General features: G+C 38.5%; 1 protein-coding gene across 1 annotated transcript in view; it reads left to right on the plus strand.

Moving 5' to 3' along the window:
* DLGAP2 (DLG associated protein 2) overlaps nucleotides 1–24,903 on the plus strand; it is a 386,404-nt gene extending 361,501 nt beyond the window's left edge. Inside the window, exons 9-13 of the mRNA XM_005153211.4 lie at nucleotides 7,642–7,727; nucleotides 8,901–9,316; nucleotides 17,722–17,813; nucleotides 22,237–22,389; nucleotides 24,685–24,903. Of these exons, the coding sequence (XP_005153268.2) occupies nucleotides 7,642–7,727; nucleotides 8,901–9,316; nucleotides 17,722–17,813; nucleotides 22,237–22,389; nucleotides 24,685–24,903 (966 nt within the window). The remainder of the gene's footprint in view (nucleotides 1–7,641; nucleotides 7,728–8,900; nucleotides 9,317–17,721; nucleotides 17,814–22,236; nucleotides 22,390–24,684) is intronic.
* The last annotated feature ends 689 nt before the right edge of the window (nucleotides 24,904–25,592 follow it).

Below are 25,592 nucleotides of genomic sequence, written 5' to 3' on the forward strand. Positions count from 1 at the left end.
ATTTCTTTAGTATACATGTAAGGAATAGAAGTCCTTTTAAAAAGTCCTGGCATACTAGACATGGTGCTATAGGCGTGGAACTCACACACACAGGGAGCCCAAGAAACTAGGAGAGCACTGGACTTACTATGAAGATCATAGCATGCCATCTGCATGGACAGAGAAAAGCACATGTATGGTAATCCAGCCTACAGTGTATTAGCCCTATTCCAGGTGGGAATTTTGAACAAAAAAGGTTTAGAAACAAAGTTTTTCCAGAAAACAGCTGCTGGGGTTTTGGCTGGGGTTTTTCACTGCCATATTTAAATCAAAAGGAATATTGTCAAGACAAGTCAGTAGTCACTAGAAAAAATGTTGATGCCTAAACTCAAGTGCATTGCAAAATACTGATTCTGTGATTAAAAATTTAATCAGCATTCTTAAATATATATATATATATATATATATATATAAAAGGAATGAAGCTAATAATTCTAGTGGCTATAGTCTTCATATGTCTTCTATCATGACAATAGAAGACTAGTCAAAATATTTGAATTAAACTGAAGGGTAGAGATTGTCTAGAGTAAAATAACCACTAAGTCAAAAACAAGGTTATTGCTAATATATTTTCAAGGATTTTCCTTGCTCTTTTGTAAAGCCTTATATATATGCTAATGTTTAACATTCAAACACTGCTCTAGTTATAAGCCATTTCATATTAAAAGAATTTGGATTGTGAAATATATGAGAAAACCTGTCAAGAAAATGCTCCTTATTTATTTCAAGTGTTTCAAAACATGCAGTCCTTTGTTTCTTCTCTATTTAAAAGATATCAAGGCTTCTCAAATGAACAGAAACCCTGGAAGTAGATGAGATGGAAACAAAGGTTTTAAATGTGAAGGCTGATTCATGATGGTATTTTTGGAGATAAGCACCAATTGTAGCTTAGAGAATGGACTCTGCCATCTTCATTTATTGTCAGGAGATCATGCTTCAAAATGTCTAAGGGCTTTTTTTTAATCTAGGAATCTTCATTAAACAAATTCTTCTTATCAATCAAAGCTGTATTCACGAGGATTAGTGCAATAACTCACCTTCTTAATATTTAGTGTCAAAAGACGATCTTCTGCATAGTATTTTTATATATATTTAATGAGATTATTAACATTGCAAGGTAAAAACTTGTCGAGGAAACTCCGCAATCTCATGCTGGAATTTCTCTTTAAGGCAAAGCAATTTTACCCACGTGGCATTACTTACTTTGATGAGCATCTACATTGTCTTTGTACTGTTGAGGTTATACCATCCTTGTCAGTGCTCTACTTAAGCGTACACGTAGCAATCAAAAGAAATATCCACATTGATTACACTGGTCTTTGGATCATAAGTGATTGAAAGTTTTAGAGGCAAGCATTGTTCATTCTCCTCATAAACACGCTGTCAGACTGTACTTTTGTAAGAAAATTGAGTGAAGTCCTTGGCTTGCAGAAGTGAGTGAAAGTTTGATAACTCTTCTGTGGTACAGAGGCTATAACCTAGCCTTTATAGTTAACACTGACCTATACAGCATATATATGTATATATATATGAGTCAGGATTCAAGACTTAGCTGGTTAGTAGAGTTCCCAGCAGTGGTTGCATTTTGCTCTCCTTGTGAAAAGCTTAGCAGTTGAAATTATAGTTAAAACAAAGCAATGGTTATTTTAAAGACATCTTAATTTTTACTCTTTTCAGAAATTACTGTTGCTTGTTTTCTTAACTGCCACCTAACATAATGAAACATGCAACGTGGGGAAGACGCAAACTGCTGCCTTGCAGAATATTTGTTTGTTCAGAATAATTTGCCACTTAGCATTAAATAGACCAAAAAAAAGTTATGAGCAACCACTGCTGTATGCGTTATTTCATTGTTACTATCCCGTATTAGCATGACACAAATCTTGTTTCTAACTCTGACATGCATTTTTAGTGCTTTCTTGAAAGACCATCAGAAGTTTTCACCCCATTGCAGGATATTCTTGTGGTAGTTAGCACTTACTGTGCCACACAATCTATTTGAGCAGTTTGGGTGCTCTGCTTGGAAGTAGTGGAGTTGCAAAAGGGAGCCCTGTGGTGAGGCACAAAAAATCACTCAGGCATGGAATTGTAGGTTTTTTTGGTGGCCTGTTAGAATCATAGAATAGTTTGGGTTAGTTCCAACCTCCCTGCCATGCGCCTCACCATAGACCAGGTTGCTAAAAGCTCTCCAACCTGTCCTCAGGTGAGTTCCTAAAGGTTATTTTGAAATAGTATCTGGGTTTTTTTGACTGATAAAATTATTCCATCAGTTAAGGAAAGCAGGAGCAGTTAGTGCTACAGTTTTATTTGAAGTATTTTCCCTACCTTCACTGTATATGTCACTGCATACAAATGAGATCTCCCTGTGACCAAGAGTGATTATCTGCATTCACAATTATATGTATTTGATCTTGTGTCAAATGTAGTGTTTTTTCCCTTTTTTACTCCTTATCACTAGGAAGCCTCTGTAAGAGAGGAAAGGTGAATTGTTTCCCTTCCTGTGCATCAGCACAGAGATTGTTTATTAAATTCTAATTATAGAACAAATCCGTTACAGCAGTGAAAACCCATTGAGGGCAGTGAAGTTGCATGGGGAGAGATAATGTGGCCTGAAGGACTCTTATTACTTATCCTTATGAGAGAGAAGAAAAAGACACCAGGTTAAAATCTGTTTGCTTATGCATTGAATATATTAACTTCAGACCTCCTTTAGAAACAGTATGTATATAGAAGCTTGGACTGGAATTTATAGGATGCTACAATGTTATGTTGCAATGTTCTGGTTTAAGAGCAGAATAATACTTTAATGCAGAAATAAAGGTTGCTTTTAAGTAGTTAAAATTTGCAGCTAAAAAAAGCTTAATAAATACTTCGAAGGAATAATTTAGTTGATGCATGCTTTTCTAGAATGAGTGCCTACAAACAAACCACAATTGATTATTACAAGCAACTTACTTGCAATAGTGGTTTGCATTTATTCAAATAATTTTGTGTTCATATAATTTATTTGCGGATCATTTATTACCAAGGCAGTGTCAGTATTTGATACTTAGTTTTCAAATTTTGGGCTAGTTTGGTCAGCAGTGACTGATCACAGAGGATTCATAGTAATAGTATTGTCTTCTCCTTGTACTGGCAGCAAAAAACATGGAGGGGAGTATTATGCATTTGTGACAGGTAAGACCAATAAGACAGAAATAATCTCAAAATGCTCCCTTATGTTTACTATTAACATTATAAGCCTTATAGGCATACTATAAATCCATAAACCAACATTTTTCATGGCGTAAAGTGCCACATTTTTAAAGAAGTTTTATCTCTTCATTTTCAGAGAGAGGAAAATGACCTACTATATTAGGTCTATTCCACTACTGTCTTCTGCTTTTGGTCAGTGTCTGGCTATTTTTTTGTTTCCTTTTCTATGTGAGACTCACTCATAACCAGATAGACATATAATTCATCACATCGTATTGCTTTACTGAGATTGTGGGACAATTTGCAAATATTAAGCCCTTTATAACCCATGCAAGTATTAAAACAGTAATGAGTCACAGAGAATAACAACAGACTTATTTGAGTTTCAGGAGCTGCACAATCAAACCAAATGTATTACTTTTTCTTCTATGCTCATTTGAATCTAGCCTGGCCAACCTGATTAAATCTAGTTTCCTGCTGTCTTCTAGCAGGAGTCATCATAATATCTGTCATTCAGAAATGCAATTTATTTGTTCATTTTTCACTTTGTGAATGCAAGTTTTTCTTTTATTTTCTATTTCTGTTGGTATTTGCCTCCTTTTTCCAGATTTTTGTTGTTGTTGGTCACGGAGGTTGTTACAATATTTGAAATCCTAGATTGCACACACAAAAAAATTGGCATTCTCCCGCTGTTACAAGGCACAGTGAGGAAATGAAAGCATTAAAATATTAAGGCAATCATCAGATCATTTAGTCAGTGTCAGCCTTGGAAAGCTGAAGGGAAGGATAATTTGGCAGGAGTTCATATTTAGAGTTAACTAATGTAATTTTTATTTTGATACCTGGGCCATCATTTTCCTGGTAATATTTTTTTTAATAAAATTTTAGAACAGATTATTTCATTTATGCCTGTAAAGTCAAGGTGTCGATTGCATATTGAGCAAATTAGCCAGGATATACTTCTAGGTGAAATATCAATAAGGAACTGCTTGAAAACAAGTAGATGAAAAAGACTTTTTTCAATCTGTTGCATCAATGGAAAGATACCAGCCCATACAAAATATAAAAGGGAAATTTGTCTCCACACATCAGAAGCAGAGTTCAAAAGGAGACATGCTATGTCTGCTACTAAAACAGACAAAGTAGCTGGCAAAAACAGATAGGCTTTTGATATGCATTGTGGAAGAAAAGTGTGTATTGCCAGTCTTCCTGCTTTGTTCCAACAACATCAATTGGCCGAACTGATGCTCTCATGGGGACCTTTGCTTGCTTATATCTTTAGACCATCATGTTTCCAGAAGCACTGTGAGCTGCTGAGACATCCTTATGAACGGCAAAAGTCTTTCCTCTGTCCATTGATCACTGTTCACCTCCACAGTGTTACTAGCTGTATGTTAGCCCTGCAAGTATGATATCATTGACCTCCCACATCCAGCAATCTGGCCTTCACTTCACCCTCCAGGATTCATTCAGTAGGTCCCAAGGAGTATAGAATATAGAAATGGTCATCCTAAGGATATCAGTCTATAATAGTCTATGAGGGAAGTGCAGTTGGTCTATGAAGGAAGTGCATTCTCTTACAGCCTAAACCATTCTATGAACTGAAGGTAAAGACTGATGTGGGGATATGTCAGCTTGGCTTCTTTTGTCTGGCTTCATCTCAGATCTGGTCTGACACACAATGTATGTTCCTCCATGCTGAGCCATGTGAATAAGCAGGAAGCCCTGTGTTCCCATGTGCTCTCAGCTGCTTTCTAACACCTACTAACACCTACCAAGCTCTTTTCCCTTTTCAGACTCTCAGACTTGTAATGCTGTGGAGCCTGTCTTGCACCACTGACACCATTATATGGCATTACAGTTCATCCAAACAAGTTCAAGAACCTTGATCAACAATCCCACGAGTAGAAGTAATAATGTTGGTCCTTTCCTTTGGACCCAGTCCGGTAGGATCGTAGAATAGGTCAGAATCATAGCATAGTTTGGGTTGGAATAGTCCATAAAGCTCATCCAGTTCCAACCCGCCTGCCGTGAGTAGGGATACCTTCCACGAGACCAGGATGCTCAAAGCCCTGTCCAACCTGTCCATGAACACTGCCAGTGATGGGGCAGCCACAGCTTCTATGAGCAACCCAGTGCCTCACCACCCTCAAAGGAAAGAATATTTTCCTAATATCTAATTTAAATCTACCATCTTTGGGCTTACAGCCATTCCCCCTTGTCCTATCCCTATATGCTCTTGTAAAATGTCCCTCTCCAGATTTCTTCCAGTCCCCCTTCAAGTACTGGAAGTCTGCTCTAAAGTCTTCCTGGAGCCTTTTCTTCTCCAGGCTAAACAAGCCCAGCTCCCTCAGCCTGTCTTCATAGCAGAGGTGCTCCACCCCTCTGATCATCTTTGTGGCCTCCTCAGGCCTTGCTCCAGCAGATCTGTTTTCTTCTTAAACTGGGGTCCCCAGAACTGAACACAGTGCTGCAGGTCTCATGAGAGTGGAGTAGAGGGGGAAAATCACCTCCCTCAATCTGCTGGTCATGCTCCTTTTGGTGCAGCCCAGGATGTGACTGGATTTCTGGTCTGCAAGTGCATATTTCTACCTCAAATTCAGTTTTTCATCAACCAATATCCCAAAATCCTTCTCCTCATGGCTGCTTTCAATCCAGTCTCATCCCAGACTGTACTTTTGTTTGGGATTATGCTGACCCAGGTGCAAGACCTTGCACTTGGCCTTGTTAAACTTCATGAGTTTCTCACAGGCCCACCTCTTGACCCTGTCCAGGTACTTGGTGGCATCCCTGCCCTTCAGTGTGTCAGCCGCACCACACATCTTGGTGTCATTGGCAAACTTGATGAAGATAAATCAATCCCACTGTCCACATCCCTGACAAAGATTATAAATAACACTGGTTCCAATAAGAGCACCTGAGGGACACCACTTGTCACTGGTCTCCACCTGCATAGGGAGGCACACTTCTTGAATGCAGCCATCCAGCCAATTTCTTATCCACTGAGTCCACCCATGAATCTATGTCTTTCCAGTTTAGAGACAAGGATGTCATGAGGGACAGTATCAAACGCTTTACACAAGTCCTGGTAGATGACATCAGTTGCTCTTCCCTTATCCGCCAGTGCTGTAACCCCACTGTAGAAGGCCACCAAATTCGTCAGGCACAGTTTGCCCTTAGTGAACACATGTTGACTATCCAACACAGTTCGAGCTGTGAACCAGAGAAATCCAGGTGTGCTGACTTCATCATGCTACCTTCATTACCATCTTAAGGTCATTAAACCTTGTCAGAAGCACTTCCATGTGAGGCTGAGCACAGAGACCTAGCTTCTTCGAGAGTTATAGTCCACCTGTATATTCATTTCCCACCATCCTTCCCCTTTCTCTCAGCATCCTTCCAGAAACATGGTGGGATTGGGACCATGAAGCTGAGAGCAGCTGCAAAGGCCATTGGGCTCCTTCCAGAGGTGCCTGTGACTGCTGCAAGGGAAAAAGTTATGTTGTCTTCATCACAGGATATACTCTTTGAATCCATATGTGGAGTGTATGTATTGAAAAACTGGTTGCTGGTATTTTTTGATTTAATAGGGAAAATATCATTCACAAGGAAAAGTCAGTCCTAGTCTTTTTTTTTTTTTCCTGACTCCCTTGATTCAGTGTAATCTGCATTCTGCAGCACTCGCTATGTCTGTGTCAAAGACTTGGGGGCGGTGTGGTGGTGGGGAGTGTTATATAAAATCCCACAGAAACTTGCAAAAGCAATGTGGTCTCAGTTATGAAGAAAACTCCACTGTGAATATATTTCAGTAACTGTGTTTCAAATGAGAATACTATAAAAAGTGCATAAATTACTTGCTTGATATAGCATTTTCAGGACCATGTTATTAAAAGAAGTGAGATATGGCATTCTGCTGTATCCCTCACATCATTTAAATGGTTCTATATTTGTCAACACAGTTGTCGATAAAATTTCATTGCAGTATTCCTTTTTATCGCTTGCAAGTTTATCAGGGTACTTGAGATTTTATTTTATTTTGTAAATCAAGACTATAATGAGACTGTTTTATAATAATATAAAAAAGGGCTATCCTGTGGATTCCTTATTCTAAGAACAGCTCTTCCAGACTAAGCTTATTCCCTGCTTCCACTGAACTGAGTAACTGCATCTGCTTAGGTTTGAAATAGGGAATTACACAGTAGAACAGAAGTACTTGTACAAAGCTTCATCAAACACAGCACCAAAATAGGGATATCAGGCTGAATGCATATTTAATTTATTTTACTTTGCTAGGTGTTTCTTAGTGGTAAGAGAGGAAATATGTAATTAATTTTGAATGAGTGCAGGTAGAAATAGTGCTGAGTTGTCGGTGCTCACTCTGCAGATGTATTTTTTGTGTTGAATTAGGTGGAAACAGCAACTGATTCAGATACTGAAAGCAGAGGCCTACGGGAATACCACTCTGTTGGAGTACAAGTGGAAGATGAAAAAAGGTAATTCAAGCATGTACAAAAATCTGTAATGTTTTATAACACAGCACACATTTGTAAACAGAGTTAATAACAAACATCTGGCAAGTGCTGCCCCAAAATAATTCAGAGACAAATTTCTTCTATGCATGCCAGTCATTTGGTACATTTTGTAGTGATTATTTAGCAGTTGCTTAATATTTAGTTAACTTTGCAGTTTTTAATTGAAGGGAAGGAAATGAAAGTCTTACATTTAAGTAGTGGATTAATATAATTTCATTATTGGCAGAAAAAAAGAGCTGTATATTGGAATACCCTTCCTTTGATAGGACCCCTCATGGTGCTCCAGGCTATCCCAGTCCACACAGGGGGAGATAATAGTTAGGATAAAACCCATGGCACCTTTATCCTAAACTAGAGTTATCTTTGACACTTCTTCTCTCGCTTTTTAAAACTGCTGGCCAATGTACTAACCTACAGGTTATCCCTGTCAGGCACAGCCTTTAAGTGCTGGACTGGGACCATTAACTCATTCCATGGCAGCTGTCAGACAGTATCTACCTCCTAATTGCCTTTTACTATCATTGACTAGAAGTAATTTGAAACAATAAGCTCAGATGTGAAAAGATTTCACAAATAATCTTTGTTTCTCTAACTTTTTAACATAAAGTTTTTCTAAAATGTCATTATTTGGTGGCATATCACAATAGAAAATCAGCATTTAATGGTTACCCTATGAGGCAAGTAAAAATAGAACAGTAATAGTCTTAAATTAGTTTTTCAGATTTTCAGAATTTATCTACTTACAATTCTTAATTTTTTAAATCTTTTATATATGTACTTTACAGGCTTCTGCCAGAAGATGTAACCTTGCAGCTCTGCTAGTTATTTTGAGTTCATTTAATAGTGATACATGGTATTTTGTAGTATAAGAATAAATCAATATTTGCTTCCAGATATAATTTAAATTATCTTCTTTTGTATCTTTGCTCAGATCAATGATGCCACTATGCATTTTGGTTTTCCTCTCTGTTGCTACTCACTGTCTTATTTTAGTGAAGTATGCACAAAGGAAACATATTTAACATAAAGTCCAAGGAGAAAACCAGAATCCATTCACTTAAACATCATCCTGTGTCTCTGTATAATCACACATGTATTTCTATGTCCTAATCTCTTTCTTCCCTCTTCACCAAGGCACGGACGATTCAAGCGCTCAAACAGCGTAACAGCAGCTGTCCAGGCTGATCTGGAACTGGAGGGCTTTCCAGGACATATTACCATGGAGGACAAGGGACTTCAGTTTGGCTCCTCATTCCAGCAGCACTCAGAGCCCAGCACACCCACTCAATACAGTGCAGTGAGAACTGTACGGACGCAGGGACTATTCAGTTACAGAGAAGATTATAGGACCCCAGTTGACACCTCTAACCTTCCACCACCAGAACCCTGGCTAGAGCCTGCCATTGAGACAGTAGAGACCGGTAGGATGTCTCCTTGTCGACGGGATGGATCTTGGTTTATGAAGTTGCTGCATACTGAAACTAAGAGAATGGAAGGATGGTGTAAAGAAATGGAAAGAGAAGCAGAAGAAAATGATCTTTCTGAAGAAAGTAAGAATAATTCAGTATCTTTTCTTATAGATGTCTGCCACAGTAAGAAATCTGTTAGGGTGTGGTCTGTATCTTTTCCTTACTTATTTTGTAGTACCAAAGATATTAAGATCCATGTCCTGCAACTGACTATGCAAACTGTCTTTTCCTGGAGTAAGTTTCTGTAGTAGTTGAGGAGCCAAGTGTAGCATCTAGTGCAGAATCGAAGTCTGCGTATTAGAGATGGTTCAAATGGTACAACAGCTCCACCCACAGCTCCAGCTCTGACACATTAATCCCACTTCAGTGCTTGACCCTTTGCCAGAGCACACAAGGTGGTCCTGCATGAACATCTTTTTTGCCATTTTCCTGAAACCTGAGGATTTGCCTCTTATTAATGATCAGCCATTTTTAACATCTTTTCGTTTCTATACAAGCACTTCTGCCTATCATAAAGGGTCTGTTGGAAGAACAGAAAGGAGTAGGCAAAACCAGTAGTTAAAGCACTTCTGCAGTTACACAGGTATATGTGCTATTAGATAGTTCAGCTGCATTTTCTTATTACAGTTTTGTCAAGAATCATTATTACTCTCTCACATCCTGTGGACATCTTGAAAGGAGTGATGAGATAAAGTGAAAAATAATGTAGACTATTTTGGAGCAAGATCCAAGCCAGCACTAATGATAGTAATATATCAAAGTGGTCCGATCACTCAGTAGCCAGCTCCCTGTGATTCCCTCTGAGGTCAATTATCCTTGCTCTTCAGGCTCAGTTTTTATAAATATTTCAATGCCTGCCAATCTGAATTGTTGTCTCAGCTGAGATTTTCTCAGATCACAAATTAGTTCATATTAAGTTTTCTTACTAGCATCTTTTCCTACACTCTCACAAATCTCACCATTGCCTCTGAATACTCTTTCCCAATCATCTTCTTTTCCCCTCCATGAGTTCTTGCTATGATCTACTCCCAGATCTTGAGCCAGGCCTGCATGGTGACTAAAAGGCCAATTTCTATTTCTTGCACTGACCTTTTCAAAAGGAAGAATGTCTAGGTTTTTACCTCGTCATTTTTTATTTTACAATCATATTTCTCCAGTATGTTGTGTACAAGTCTGCCAAATAGCAACACAAGAATAGGGGTTGGGAGAGCATATGGTTGCTTTTCTTCCTTCAGCCTCCACTGCTTTCTGGAGTGTGGTTTTTGTCCTTCTTTTCATCATGGCAGAGCTGAACTGACAGTTTTCCCTTTGCATTGGTATTGTGAAGACTTTAAAACCCTCCTAAGGGCTGTTATAGTACAAATAATATAATATTTTGCTTTGTTTAGCTAGTGTGAGGATTTCCAAGCCTTCTTTCATAACGATTATTTTGTTAACAATTTTTTTTTTACTGCATATGTCTTCTTTTTCAATTCCCCAAAACTTTGTACTGCTGAATGCTAACATTTCTGTGCCATCATTAAGTATCCCAAAGCACCTGCTTCTAACATTGCTTTTTACTGATGCAGGGATATCAGTGTTTACGATTGGACACAGCAGTTCAAAGAGCAAGACTTTGATCTCTTTGGAAAGAGTAAAATTATTAGGGAGCCAAGAAATACACAGGCAGTCAGCCCCGTTCCTTCCCTAGGCGGCCAGTGGGGAGTCTGCAGGCAAGGGTGTGGGCTTTTCCTACCTTCTCTCTCTGAAAGCTCTTCCTCATGAGCAGCCCTAATCAAACCTGCAGCCACATGAAATGTGGCTCTTAAGTCAATGCTCTTTCCTCACTAGGAGGCACAGTGATGGAGTTAGCTGTGTTACAGAATATGACAGTGTACTACGTTAGGAAAACCTGGAGGAGCTGTTTTTAGCTGACTACCCATTCCAAGATGCAGAACCCTCCCTCCCATCATGTGAAGCTATGCTCTTGCACTCCAGAAATAGTCTGAAACACCTTGATGCATGGGGAAATGGAAATTAGGAAGGGAGTTTTCAGTAAATTGTGCAGAAAGACATGAAGACAAATTGGACTTTGGTAATTTTTATTGATATTTGGAATTAGTGACACCCTTTTAACCTGGAACATTTCAGTCAGAAAACCAAACTTAGTATCAGGATTTATATTTCCTCATTTACAGAGTGACTCTACACTGTAAGAGAAAAAGAAAGAGCAATTCTCTGATACACAGTTACTAAAACAGAGTGGAAATGGGCCCTTGAAACTCCCTTTTTAAACTAACCAAAATGGATTAATTACTTGTATTTGAGGCAACATTTTGACCTCCCTAAGAAATTAAAGAAATTATAGAATAAGTCTATATAGCATATGCAAAACCAGAAGTTTGTCTTCAGCTGATTGTCAAAAGTGACACCCAGACTTCTGATTTTCCGTTTGATGTGACTCATTTCAAGAGATCTTCTTCAAATAATCACCAAATTACATTGCCTTTGAAATGGGATCCCTAATATAAATCTAATATAGCTTATATCAAGTAAAATTAAGTTATCAAATAATTATTTTCACCAAGGGAATATGTTTCACAGCACTTTAAAATTTCAGTGTGAATGTTTTTTTCCTTTTGACATATTTTATATCCCCAGTTTGAGGTATGAAGGTTGAAAGGTAGGTATCCATGAAAACTGAAGTTTAACAATATCCCAGCATGAAATGTATCTTGACATATTTAAGCATTTGGCAGTTCCCTGAAGAAAATATAAGCAAATGGTGGAGACAGAAGCAACTGAATATGTTTTCCCATCTTCCAGCAGGAGCTACTATTCCCAAAACACTTCACAGCAAAGTTTGCACATTCAAACTGTCATTGTTGATGCTGAATCGTTTATTTTTGGCCTGGTTATATTAATTGTACCTGAAGACCAAATGTAGCTTTGCATCTCCTAGGAGAAGGCTGTCTTTATGATGCAATTTCTATTTTGTTTTAATCATGGGAAAATTTAAAATAGAACTGCATCTTAGGAAACAATTTCATTTTTTGCGTTAGCACAATAGCTCTGAGATCACAGAAAGCTGTCTGATTGCTGTATTGATTTTTTCTTTCACTGTAGCTTTTCTCCCATAATGTTGTTCTAAGACCTTCACTCATCAGGTCTTAAGAAAGGAGAATATAATCTTTACAGCAAAAATAACATCTTTTTTTCACAGAATTTGCTTATTTGGTCAGGTGCCATGAATTCTATTTTTGAGCCTTTGCAGAGTTCATATATTGTTTGTGGGGGCAGTTATTTGTGTTGTCAGTATTTATTATAACATATATACATATATTAAACATATATGAGGCTGTAACTGTTCCCAGGATAAGTCATTCAATGATTTGCACTAGCAGGGTGCCTTCAAGCAATGATAGGTGTTTCTCAAGGGTGCTGACTGAAGTTTCGGTTTTACACCCTGAAAATTGTGTTAGGCTGTTACCAACGTATCAGTGATGACGAGAAAAACACTCTCAATTGTCACAAAGCTATTGAAGACCAAAAGGGCCAGGACTCTGACACCTGCCTGCGAGCTCTGTGATGAGAGCAGGGAGGGGGAGAGCAGGCAAGCCCAGGGAGCTGCAGTGCCTACTCACAACTTGTAGGCAATGTCTAGCAGAGGGAATCAGGAGACATCCTGGGCTTCTGAATGCCACATGCTTGGCCACTGAAGTATTTCAGTACACAGTTCGAAGGGGGAACAGCCACACAGTTTACTCTTATATAAAAAACCTAAGATAGGTGCAAAAAAAAAATAGCCATAGTATAACATATGCCAGCAGAAATATATTTTGCTGGTATCATCTGTATTATGGTCAGAAGCTCTACTGGAATAGCTGGCATAGTAAAGTGAACTTTAGTGGGGGGAAAATGGCATTAGAGTGGCAGCTGAAAATATCATTCTCTCCCCTTACCTCTTCATTCTGTGGATGCTGTATTTTAACTTGGTAATCCTTTGGTTTATATTTCCACAGTATTGCAAGGGCTTTACTAGCAGAGCCAAACAGTAACAGAAAACATAGAGTTAAATCTCCCATGCTTTGGGAAAAAAACCCACCCCCAAAAAAAGCAAAGCCTACAACTAATTTTAGTATATGCATCCATTGAAGCTTTCTTAGGTGTTTGACCAAATATAAGTGATCCTTTAACCAAAGAGAAGTGATTGACATAATTTTCTAATGCTTTTCACAAACCTGTCCTTCAGGAACTACTGAAATTTATATTTGGAATGTTGTGAATGACTGTAGAATGTCTTAATTGCCCTGGAACAGTCTTTAAAGTTCTATAGTGTGGAATCCAATAATTTCTCCTAACATTTGTATTGCTCTACTTAAATTTTCTTCTCTTTGATCTCAGCTCCATTAAGGTAAAAAGAAAATCTGCACCAAGTTCCATTTGGTGTGCAAGGACTCCATTGCCTTACCTGCCCTCCAGAGCACTGCAAACTTGTAGCTGTGCCATCCTAAAATGTCATTTCACTCTGAATGTTATACATTTATTATTACACTTACTTGCTGTGTTGATATTAAGACATATATTTTTGAAGATTACTAATTTAGGTTTAGCGATTAGCCAAATATTATGCCCTGCTTTGACTTAGGGCATTTGACATAAACTAAATGCCTGCCAGTTTCAGTATTTTTTCCAGGAACATATACTCTAATTGTTTGTGGGCAATTATTTTAAGAGTATAGAAAAAAATGGAACAATCAAGTAGAATGAAAATTTAAATTAAAGCACATCATTTAAATCAGCAGTAATGAACGACAAAAGCAGATTTATTGTTAGTAGTTTCTTATTGCTGGTGCAGCAGTGGCACAATTGAGCAATGCTTTTAACCTGTCAAGAATAGAGTTACAGCATCAGACTATAATCTTGGTTTCATCAACATAGATCTGGTTTCCCCCCCCTACCTTTGTGATAAGAAACCATTTTCAATTACAAGATTTTGTAGCATTCCATAACCAATACAACACATATATATTACTTGCAATTTTGTAATACACTTATTGAAGGGGAAGAGACACCGTTGCGTTAATTGTGCATGTTGCATACAGGCAATTTACAAAATCTCTATGCAGCATATAAACCCTGAGTCTGCTTCTACTGAAGTCACAGGCAGAGTTTTGTATGTCTTCAGAGTAGAAGCCATACAGGACCACACAACAAAAATGGAGTGTTTCATATGCTGCAGGGAGCAGAATGATTGTTGTGTGACTCTCCTCACATTCAAGTAAATACATTATCTTAATGTAGGGGGGATATGGATTATATGAAAATTATATATATTTATGTGTGTTGATAGATTTTATCCTCATTTATTTATAAGCAAATTTTTCCAGGCATTACCAAACATCTCAATCTCTCCAGCCTCCAACATTCATCATTCTTTCATGGAGATAATCAATCTGCACTCATCAGAATAATTCCCCAATGCATGAAATTAATAACAAGGATTTGGCTGTCTATTAACATTGTACTAAAGATTATGAGTTGAAGTGTTTTAATACTTCAATTTAATTACAGCAAAGCAGAGTAGCATGAATATGAGACATTGTAACTTCTATGTTTTATTGCATCTGATTTACTTATTGAAATGGAAAAAGATCTTTAGTAAATGATCGGGCTGTAATTATATATGTGTATTCACTGCTGCGACTAAGTGACACATGCAAATAGCCCAGAACTACTCTTACATCCCCAACTGATGTGTATCACACACCTGGGGTATTTGAGGCCAGGTTGGACAGAGCCTTGGGTGACACGGTTTTAGTGTGAGGTGTCCCTGCCCATGGCAGGGGGGTTGGAACTAGATGATCTTAAGACCCTTTCCAACCCTATCTATTCTATGATTTTATGATTCTACGATCACACCAAGATGCTGCATTGCCAGTCTAAGTCTCATCTGGTCTGACTGGGCTTTAAATCACCAGGGCTTGTTGACATTATCCTTCAGGATAATGAAGATAAAGCAAATGTTTATTTAATGTGGGGGTTGGGGTAACTGTGAGATTCACAAAAAAGTATCAGTCATATGTTGATTCTGTCAAAATCGAGTTTTCTGCAGTTGGGCAAAAACCACTGTCTTTTACTCAGGCTATACGTTTGAGCTATGGACTATAAAATTCAGCGGAGGATAATAAAAATGTACTTTACTCACTCTGAAACAAGCACTACAATCATCAGCCTACAGAATCATCCTCACTCTCTTTCTGCCCAGTGAACAGCTGAACACAGTGTGGAATAGGCAATGTCAGGGACCTGCTACAGCACAGTTCCCCGTCCTGGCAAAGAAGGGACTCAGACCCCACGCTGGGAGTTCATTTTATGTCCTGAGCTACAGAGCACCAAGGGAAAAGTAGAATACAAGGCTATTTGACACTTAAGTCTTTGCCTTTATTAAAAATGCTGAAAACCAAATTAAAGCAATTTGTTTCAGATCTAATGAAACATTTATTATTATTATTATTATTTAGATTTTTGTATATTTGTTCAGGTTTTAACACCCAAAACATTGCTCTCCATATATCAATAACTCTGTAGAAGACGGTGAGGGGTTTGGTGATCAGAAACCTCAAACGAGTTAAAATGCTTTATTCCAGTTGGCCAGCAAAGCAAAGCAAAACCAAACCTCAGTGAATTACTCACTCAGCCCTGAACAACTTAACCCTTTCATGAACAGGTGACACATGGGACTGATGACTTAGGCATAATGCTGTTTAATTTAATGATGCGGTGCGGCTGTACTGTTTGTCTAACAGAAAATGGAATAGAGTTTGAGAACCACAGCTCTACATATTAACACATGTTTTGAAAGTTACAGAGTCTGTGTGTTTCTACAGAACTTGAGCCTAAAAACTCTGTACCTAAAACTTATCTCCTGGTGCTACCTGTGGTTAAGCAGATGTTTCACTAGTTTAGAGAAAAGCAAAATAAAAGCTTAATACCTCTAACAGAACTCCTGTTTCCACATGCCATTCAGTCCCCTCCTATATTTATTCTAAATAACAAAATGTTAAGTCCTGCCAGAATTTAATGGCTGCAGGTCCATTCTGCTGTGCTATCTGTATCTTCATTCCACCCTCTGCATCCTGTTTTAATTATCAATTTGTTTTCTTCCAATTGAATTAAAAGATGTCAGAGTAATTCCTGTCTCACTGCTACCTCTGCTCTCTTAGTCTTTACCCTAACCATTGTTTAAAGATATGGAAGTTCTCCAGATAAAATCAATCTTCCATTGAAACCCTAGCTTATTATGCTTTTTAAAGTTTTGCTTTTTTTCAGCTTAGAAATGGATGTGGAAGGAAGGAAGTGTAGGAAAGAACATGTAGGAAGGAGGTGTAGGAAAGTATATTGCTACCTACGAAAGTATGGTATTTATCCCAGCAAATGTGGGAGTCTAGGAGGAGTTAGCTTCCTTGGGATAAGCCACTCCCCTTAGGCACTCCAGCCAATAGAATGAAAGAGGCATCTCCAGGAAGAGATTCAGCTCATTTAAATGTAAGTGCCTAACATGGAGGAGCTGATGCCCTTGGATTGTTAATCATAGAGCACCCGGAAATGTTGATTCAGACCAAGATGACTCTTGGAAATAAAATCAAGTAAAATGAATTTGATCCCTTTCTCCAATGCTTAGGCACACTGTAAATTGCAAGTTCACTGACAGTAGGGAAAGCCCAAAGTATGGTGAGGGCTGTTCATGATCTAGCAAAGACCAGGAGCACTCATTTGTGTCCTTTGTTGAAAGCTCCTATGCTTAGGGCTTTGTCTATTTCCCCAGGTAGGCAACTTGTAACTCCTGATAGGGGTACCAAGACATGTTTCAGAGACGTGATTCCTCTGAGGATCTCATCCCTGTGGTAGGAATATCTTATGTTACAGTGTAATATATTAACCTTACCCCCAGAAGAGAGCTCACCCAGTGATCATCCACGCAACTGAGTGAAGTTATCTGTGAGTACAGAACTAGATCTAAAGTACATGTAAAGCACTTTTTGACATTGGATAGAACAGGCATCTAACTGATTCTTGAGGCATGACTATTTCAACTGATTCCAATTTACATGAGCAAATGTAAATGGAGGGGGGTGTAATTTACTTTGAAATTTAGGGTTGTTCTCAAAAACATGAATGTATGCTCACTTCAGGAATCTGTCTATACTCCCTTTTCTACTTCCTTAAGTAAATACAGTCTTAGCTGTTCTGATATTAATATATCATTTGTTATTGCCAAAGAGTAAGGTGCCTTTCCTATATCTCTGTCTTTTTCCAAAGAGTAAGAGCTTTCCTATATCTCCATCTTTTTCAGAAGTATTTTACATATATAATAGCAAACAACAAAAACAAGTATTTACTTCCCTTATAAAATAAACAGTAATTTAAACTACATATTTTTTGAGCTGCATTTTGCCTTTACTGCCAAAAGACACCTATTGGTAATAATTTGTCCATATGCTTAGTCCTAGGTAAGATCCGCAGTGCTGTTGGAAGTGCTCAGCTCCTCATGTCTCAGAAATTCCAGCAATTTTATTGGCTTTGTCAGCAAAATCTGGTAAGTCACCGTGTTTGGCCATTCTTGAAAAGTTTAATGCTATTCATCCACAGATATTCCACAGAACATAGCTAAATTTTAGAATTTAATATTTTTACATCAAAGGCAACAACAAAAACACATATAGTGTTCCCAAACAGTAGCATTCTGAGATGTCGTTTTCATGTCTCAAATTTTGTCTTACTGTTCCTTTTTGGTTTTTTAATTTAAAGTATGTTGTTAGGTTATTTTTATATATATTTTTTCAAAACAAACACGTAATTTCAGAACTCAGCCTGGCTATTTTGTCTTTTTTCTGTCTTTATTAAAAAAAAGAGAGAGAGAAAGGAACAAATGCAAATTTTCTGAGACATAATATTGTGGCTTATTTTTGCAGTACCTAAAATAGTAGCTGTATTTCTGGTAACGAAGGAGAAAATTTTAGCACTGCAGTAAGTGGAGAACAGTAAAATAGCAAATCAGGGGAGAATGCATGTTCCAGCTTTCTACCTATCTGAAAATAGGACTGATGTTGGAAACAGGAATGTAGATAATATTAATAAAATTGGGTTTCATAATTTGCATTGCCAATCATACATAAGATATCCTAGGGCTAAAAGAACAGATGTAGTCTATTCCTTGTGAGAGTTAACTGCTATTGTTCTGGAAGTTCATTAGAGACTAATTCAATTCTAAATGTTATCTTCATTAATATGACAGCAGCCATCAGTGATACACTCATTGTGGCAAGATGATACTAATCAACAGAAGAACGTAATTCATCTAGCTACAGCTAGTGGTAGAGCATCTTTCCTCGACTCACTTGGAAATCAAGTGTAACTTTAGTCTTTTGACTGCCCTTACACCATTATGTATTAAAAGAGCTGAATTCTGTTACATGCATGATAGCAGACATGACCTCAATGTCTGGTTAGATACATTTCTTTATATGCTAGTATTTACCACATAACTTCTTAAGGGAAAACATTAATTCTTCATAAACCTATTTGCTATTTTCCATCCATAAAATTAAACATCCAGAATTCCTGAAAATGTAATCAAATATCACTGAGAAAGTCATGCCAAAAATGTCCTACTCTCTGATAGAAAATGGTAAGATATATGGTCCTCATTAGGAAAGAATCCAATTATCCACTTCAAAGACTCTGTCAAAACAAGAATTTTAATAGCTGTTACAGAATGACAGAGGAAATATGCAAAGTCAGGCAAGCAGGAGATGACCAGGTTTGAAATATGAAATACATCATGTCTGCTCCCTATCTAGTCATTTGTTTCATAGTGAAAGGAGGAAATCTTCATCAATGTCGAAAAGTTTCTCACTGCAGATTTCAAAGTGCCCTCCATTACCTGATTGATTAAGCTATGCAAACTAAGATTTGGAGAGCCTAACCTCCACTCCACTTCATTTATCTTCAAGTGGGTCCAGCACTTGTGCTCAAGAGCATTACTGTAATAACAAGGGCAGCTCCGGCTCAGCACGGCTGTCAGAGGTTTGGAAGCGCGAACAATTCATTACTGCAAAAGCAATAGGAGCATATCGAAAAATCTACAGCTTTGCAGACAACATGACCAAAAAACTGGCAAGATTTTATTTCTCTCATTCTTATTTAGATAATAAACCTCTGAACTCCGTAACAGCAGCTTTATCCTACTCTGAAGATGTAGGCTCTGAATATTCCTTAGCTTCATTAAATCAGCAATGGGCTCTGCAGAAAGCAGCAACTGCAGAACTAGACTTTTATCTCATTCATGTTTTGAGGCTTTTCTTCCTATGCCTAGCAGTTGAGTTTGTTGTTAAATAGTCACTTACTGAGTATCCACAGCAGGCTTTCCATATGCTCCTAAGGCAGCATCTCTGTGCCCCACAGTAGCGCTGCCAGATAGCACCTTTCCCTCATTTGAAAACATCTAGCACTTACAGGGCTACCACACAGCAGTTTCTCTAACACTGTTCAACAGCAATAAGCATAAAAGTAGGACAAAGAACAATGGTGTTTGGTTATGCCAATTCAAAATGCAGCACTAGTTTAGGAAAAGGAATATACTTACTTATACTGAAATTTAACCAGGAAACTCGCCCATCACCTCTGAACTTTTTCTAAAGGGTCATAGCATCTTCAAGTGACACATTTGATTATGCTCTGGGTTAAGATCTCTTACCAAAGATTTTCACTTAGGGTAAATCCATAGAAATATAAGCTTTGTTGAAGCTGTTTTTAAGAATCTGGCTGGCTATCTCCTGCAGCATATTGTTCCGCTAACTGCTGCAGAAAAAAAAAATGACTGATTAATAACTACTCCCTTCTGCATTATTCACATTATCTCTTGTAACACCCTGTTTTTAATTTGACATGTCCTCCTCCATACGCTCTAGTCAGCACAGATCCTGCTCAGCTCGTGAGATCATCGCTCAATATGTCATGGGTCTGGGCAAAAACAGAACAGCTCAAGCACCTGCTAGGTACTGCTAGGCTTTAAGCACTTTAGGCTTCCTTCAGAAGGAGAACTGCAGAGCTGAATTCCAAAGAAGGTATAAATAAATTAGCAGCTTCTGAGAAGGAACTGGTTTAAGCCAATATTTTCAAAACTTAGTTAGCTGTAATAGTAATCGTTTGTGCCAGCGTTTATCCACGGACTGTGGATCCATAGGAGACAGCAGCAAGAGGCAGCCCTCTTGTGTCTACGCAATGCATGGCACACTCCTCTGCAAGCAGCCGTGCTGGAGGCTGCGATCTTCCCAAACACAATGAGCAGAGTGGGGTGAACAGCGGTACAGGAAAGCAATTAGCCTTGATTCAGAAGGCAATGACATTTCAATGAGTGGCATAATTTTATGGCTGTTTAGAGGAAACTGGGGAGAGGAAATGAGAAGACCAGGCTGGAGAGAGCAGATTGCAATGTAAGATATAGTGCTATGGAACCATCCTGGCAGATTTCACACAGGAAGTTGATTCCTGAAGCCTGAGATGTTGACCTCTGTAGAGTAACTAATACACTGACATAAATTTTAAATGGCTTTGGAGCAAATTGGGTTCTACCCAAGTAAGTTTTTTTTGGAGATTGCTAGTCTAGAGATGTATCATGTTTCCCAGAAGTCTGTTATAATCTATATGGACAGGTCTGCTGAGTCCCTGAAGCTTCCTAAGAAAAGGAGACATTCTTCTAAAGAGAAGACTTCTAAGTGGACAGGTTTTTAGGCTGCTTCTTAGCCCAGATTCCTGAAAGCGTTTAGGTATGGGTCACACTTCATGTTGTAGTGCCCGGCTCCAAAGTACTCAGCTCCCACAGTGGCATCTGCAAACCCAAGTTTGAGTAGCAAATCCTAGTTTAAGACCCTTATATTCAAGGGAAAAATTCAACAGAAATGCTGACTTACCTCCCAGATTTTAGGCAACTATGTGGAGTTGTACTGAATATCTAAAATGCTTCTTTGTCCACTAGATTTGTGAAAGATGGGGCACGGAGCCTTGCTTCAGCAATAATACCAGTGTTTCTAGCATAGTAAAATAGTCATTACAGCTTTCACCCAGAAAAGGGGAGATACAGAGTCCCTTTGGCCTGATTTTGACTCCATCCGTTCTGTAGACACCTTAATGGCTCCCTTCTGCACTGAAAGGGAAGAGACATTTCTTCATCATCTTCACAGAACTGTTTTCCAGTTAAGCCCTATTTCATTAAAATGACAAAGCTGTCTTCTCGAACAAGCACCAATACAGAGCATAGGGTTAAGAGTCTGAATATAAAATTGTCTTTTTTATCCAGAACTGATACCAGGTTAATGGTCAAATGGAGGTTCACTTTGCTGATTGTTACCACCACTGTTTGTTCCATTAAGTCTTGTGCACATAGCACCACTTAATTGCAGTACCTATGTGTAGTGCTTCCCAGTGCCTGAGCATTATTTGACTCTCTGGAAAACAAAAGTCTACCATCCCCCATCAAAATTCCATGCCTTATGCATACATTTGAAAATGCAAAACAATGTAAACATTGAATTCAGCATAAGCTGACTACTTCTTCATGGCATCATTTTACCTTCTGATCAGCTACCATGAATGCAATTTTTAACCAGAAAGACTTCAGGCTGTCTAGAATATGAACCATGTTCCCTTTCCCTTTAATAATCAGCAGGCAGAGGCTGTCAGTTTGCTCCTGTTTAGGAATGCAGGTCAGCACAACATATGGTGCTAAGGAGCTTCCCGTGCTGCATGGAATCAGGAATGCTAGCGTAAGACATCCAACTCATTCATTTTTGGGCTGTGTAGGAGGTGCAACTTTCCAGCCACAGCTCCAGGCTGTAAAGTGCATGTAGACTTAGCACTGAGCAGCACTGTAGCAATGTAATCTGGCGTGATGCCTTTGCTGCCTCAAAGCACATTGTTTAAAGCCTTCTGGTTTATTCAGATTGTTTCCTTTATGACAGGACCCGAGTGCCATGCCGAGGCCAACTTCCCAGGACCTAGCAGGTTTCTGGGATTTATTGCAGCTCTCAATTGAAGACGTCAGCATGAAGTTTGATGAACTGCACCACTTGAAACTCAATGAATGGAAAATAATAGAATCACCTGAAAGGAAGGTAAGCAGACCATAGACAGTACCATTTACTCTCCATTTGTAGTCCTGCAGTCTCCTTGTCTTAAGTACAACAGTGAATACAATAGGTTTCTAACTTCAGAAAGTATCTAATTGGTATGGCCTGATTTATACACGGAAACCTTCATCAGATGTGAAGGTTTTTCCTTTCAACAACGATGAGCTGAATTGTGTAACAAATAAAATGGATTTTGCTAAGTTAATTTACTCCATAACAGTTTTTTTCAAATTACTTAGATTTGCATTCTAAAGACTAGAACTTAAATATGTTCTTATTAATTCAGACTGAGGACAACAGCTCAAGAATCCAATAAAGGTAAACTCAGCACTGTTCTACCTTTGGAGCAGCTCAAATCTGAGCACTACAGTGTTTAATCCTGCCTGCACGACACAACTGATACTAGAACAGGACTGAGTTAAACGCATGTGGCAAAACATAGCACAAAGTCATACTAAGTCTTGGCCCACAAAGGCTGGGAGACAGAGTCATGCCTGCACATCTCCCTAAAACTCCACCACCTGGGAGACACCCCAGCCACGATGCTTACAAATCAAAGGTGGCATATTGCCCACAAAAGCAATATAATTCTGAAACTGTCTTCCCCCTTTCTAGAGCTCAGCCCCTCACCTTGATTATCCCACTATCCTTCCTGATTATTTTATCAGTCAGATGAAGACAGCATTTGGTTTGAGTCAGTACTGTTGGCCTCAGGTGAATACTTGTTTGGTTTGGGAGAAATTAGGAGGCATTTTGACAACTCTTTCATTTCTTCATGCTCCTCTTGGATTTAAATTTTCAGCCAACGGGTTGGTGGATGGTGAGTTTGCAACTCTTGCTTACTAGTGACAACTGGAAGTAAGAAATTATTATAGTGACAGCAACAGTGATGTTCCTAGGCGTGAAGGGGAAGAAAAATAAAAAAAATGATGGGACAGCAGGAATGGAGTCATTATGTTCCTGTCTGAAAACAGGAAACAAAGAAAATTAATGCTGGAAGAGATGGCTGTCATGGGGAATAGCATCTTAGGCTGCCGCACTGTTCCTGTTGAGATAAGAATGTTGAACTCTGTTCTTAAATAACATTAGTTTTTTAGACTTGGCTAAGGCATTTTGGCAATAGACTCAGAATTAGTTAAAAAAAAAAAAGACCAAACACTGAACAGTGTGAACCATAGATGAATCAGTTCAATTTTTGTATTATTTGAATCCTGCTGTGCATCAAATTAACTGTGTTCTCCATAAGGAACAGCCCATACTCTGGACTATTGCTATTACTTTAAGAAGTGATAGAGCAATCAATCATAATAACAATACTATACACGTGAAGTTGTGGAGTCTCCATCTTCGGAGCTATTCAGTCCAGTATTAAATATCATGTTGAAAAACCTGCTTTAACTTCAAAGTTGCATCTAATTTCAAGTGGGTTTTGAATGCGGGTTCAAGATCACCTCCAGATGTCCCTTCCAATGAAAACTATTGCACAATTCCACATGTGATTTCACATTATCTTTTTCAAGGCCCTTATTTCATATTTCACAGCCTAAATGGAGTAAAATATCAATTTCATACTTCAAAACAATTCTTCATTTAAAATCCACAGAGCAATTTACAGATACTTTGGTACCAAAATCTACTGACTCTCACTTTATAATTTGATAATTCTTCACTATAATTTTCTTTTAAATGGTCCAGGCTGGCAAGCAGAACAATTAGCCCAATGTTCCCTCTCTGGCTGGTGCTTGCATGTTTCCATTCAGCAATTCATGGAGGAGACTAAACTAATACACAGCTGCTATCTCATATCCAGCTGAGCCTAAACTCAGTATGATTAATTTAATTAAACATGCTGTCCTGCTAATCTTAGACAGTCTTTTCATTTGATCAGACCACACAGATGCGCTGAATTCTTATTGGAGAGCCAGTGTGTGTTTCTGTTTATAATGGATGTAATAATGTGTCAGCTAAAATTAAACAAATTCTATGAAAGGAACGTATGTAGCTTGCATGTGCCGGATACCTGCAAGGCCAGTAGAAGAAGTCTTTTAGAAGGCACAGGACTGCAGAATTTGTGATGGCTGCTGAAACAACAAGGTGTTGCCAGTGTCCCTAGTGTAGACAGCTATTCATGTAACATATTAGTCAGCTGATTGGAGAGCACAACTTGAGCATGCTTGATGTATGTAGCCAGTATTTTGCATTTCATGTCTTTGATTTGCATGCTCTACTGACAGTACCTTCTGCACGCAGCTCACCCTCAGTTTTAATACCCTGTTGCAGGAAGAAAGAAAGGTTCCTCCTCCTGTACCAAAGAAGCCCCCAAAAGGAAAATTCCCTATCACAAGAGAAAAATCTCTGGACCTACCGGACAGACAGCGACAAGAAGCTAGAAGGCGGCTAATGGCTGCTAAGAGAGCAGCCTCTTTCCGGCAGAATTCAGCCACAGAGCGTGCAGACAGCATTGAGATATATATCCCAGAGGCTCAAACCCGGCTTTAAAGACAGAATGCTGCAGAGTTCCTTTTTTAAACAAAATGCTTGTACAGTTTGTCACTTACCTGGTAATTTTTGTCTCATTCTCTCCACTAAATATGCCCTTGCTGTTGTGTTCTTTGTGCCATAAGCACAGTGGAATGCTTTTGATTTCCTCAGAATTTGCTGAGCTCACCGCAAGAACGACTTCTTTTTGTATTTATTGTCTGACTTACAATCAGCTACAATGGATAGGGCTTGTCGAGACCTGACTTATCCAATATATTCTCAGAGGACAACAAGAAACACCTCTTGAGATGGAACCCAGCTTACTTTTTTTGTTATTTATATTTTTATAAAATGTGTGATAATTAGGGATAAGAATAACAAACTATAAATGGGTGCATCTCACCATTCACTAGAGGCATTAGCTAATCCAAGTAGAAGGTGCTACAAATGTAAAGAGCAGGAAAGAAAGGACCCATTTATCTCTCTGACCTCCAGTTTCTTTTCCTAGAACCCAGCTAACATATTTACCCATGTGCTCTGCCACTCTTCTCATCTTTGTTACTGCAGAATAACATTAGGCCTCTCATGTCATGTCAAGTTTCTGGAGATGAACAGGGATATCCAGCCACTAAAACTCCAAAGTTCATCAGAAACCAAGAAGCATACAAGTCTGGTGGTGGTGGGAATGCCCACTGAGAAACGTTTGC

Source organism: Melopsittacus undulatus, chromosome 3 (genome assembly GCF_012275295.1).
Source record: "Melopsittacus undulatus isolate bMelUnd1 chromosome 3, bMelUnd1.mat.Z, whole genome shotgun sequence".
NCBI lineage: Eukaryota > Metazoa > Chordata > Aves > Psittaciformes > Psittaculidae > Melopsittacus > Melopsittacus undulatus.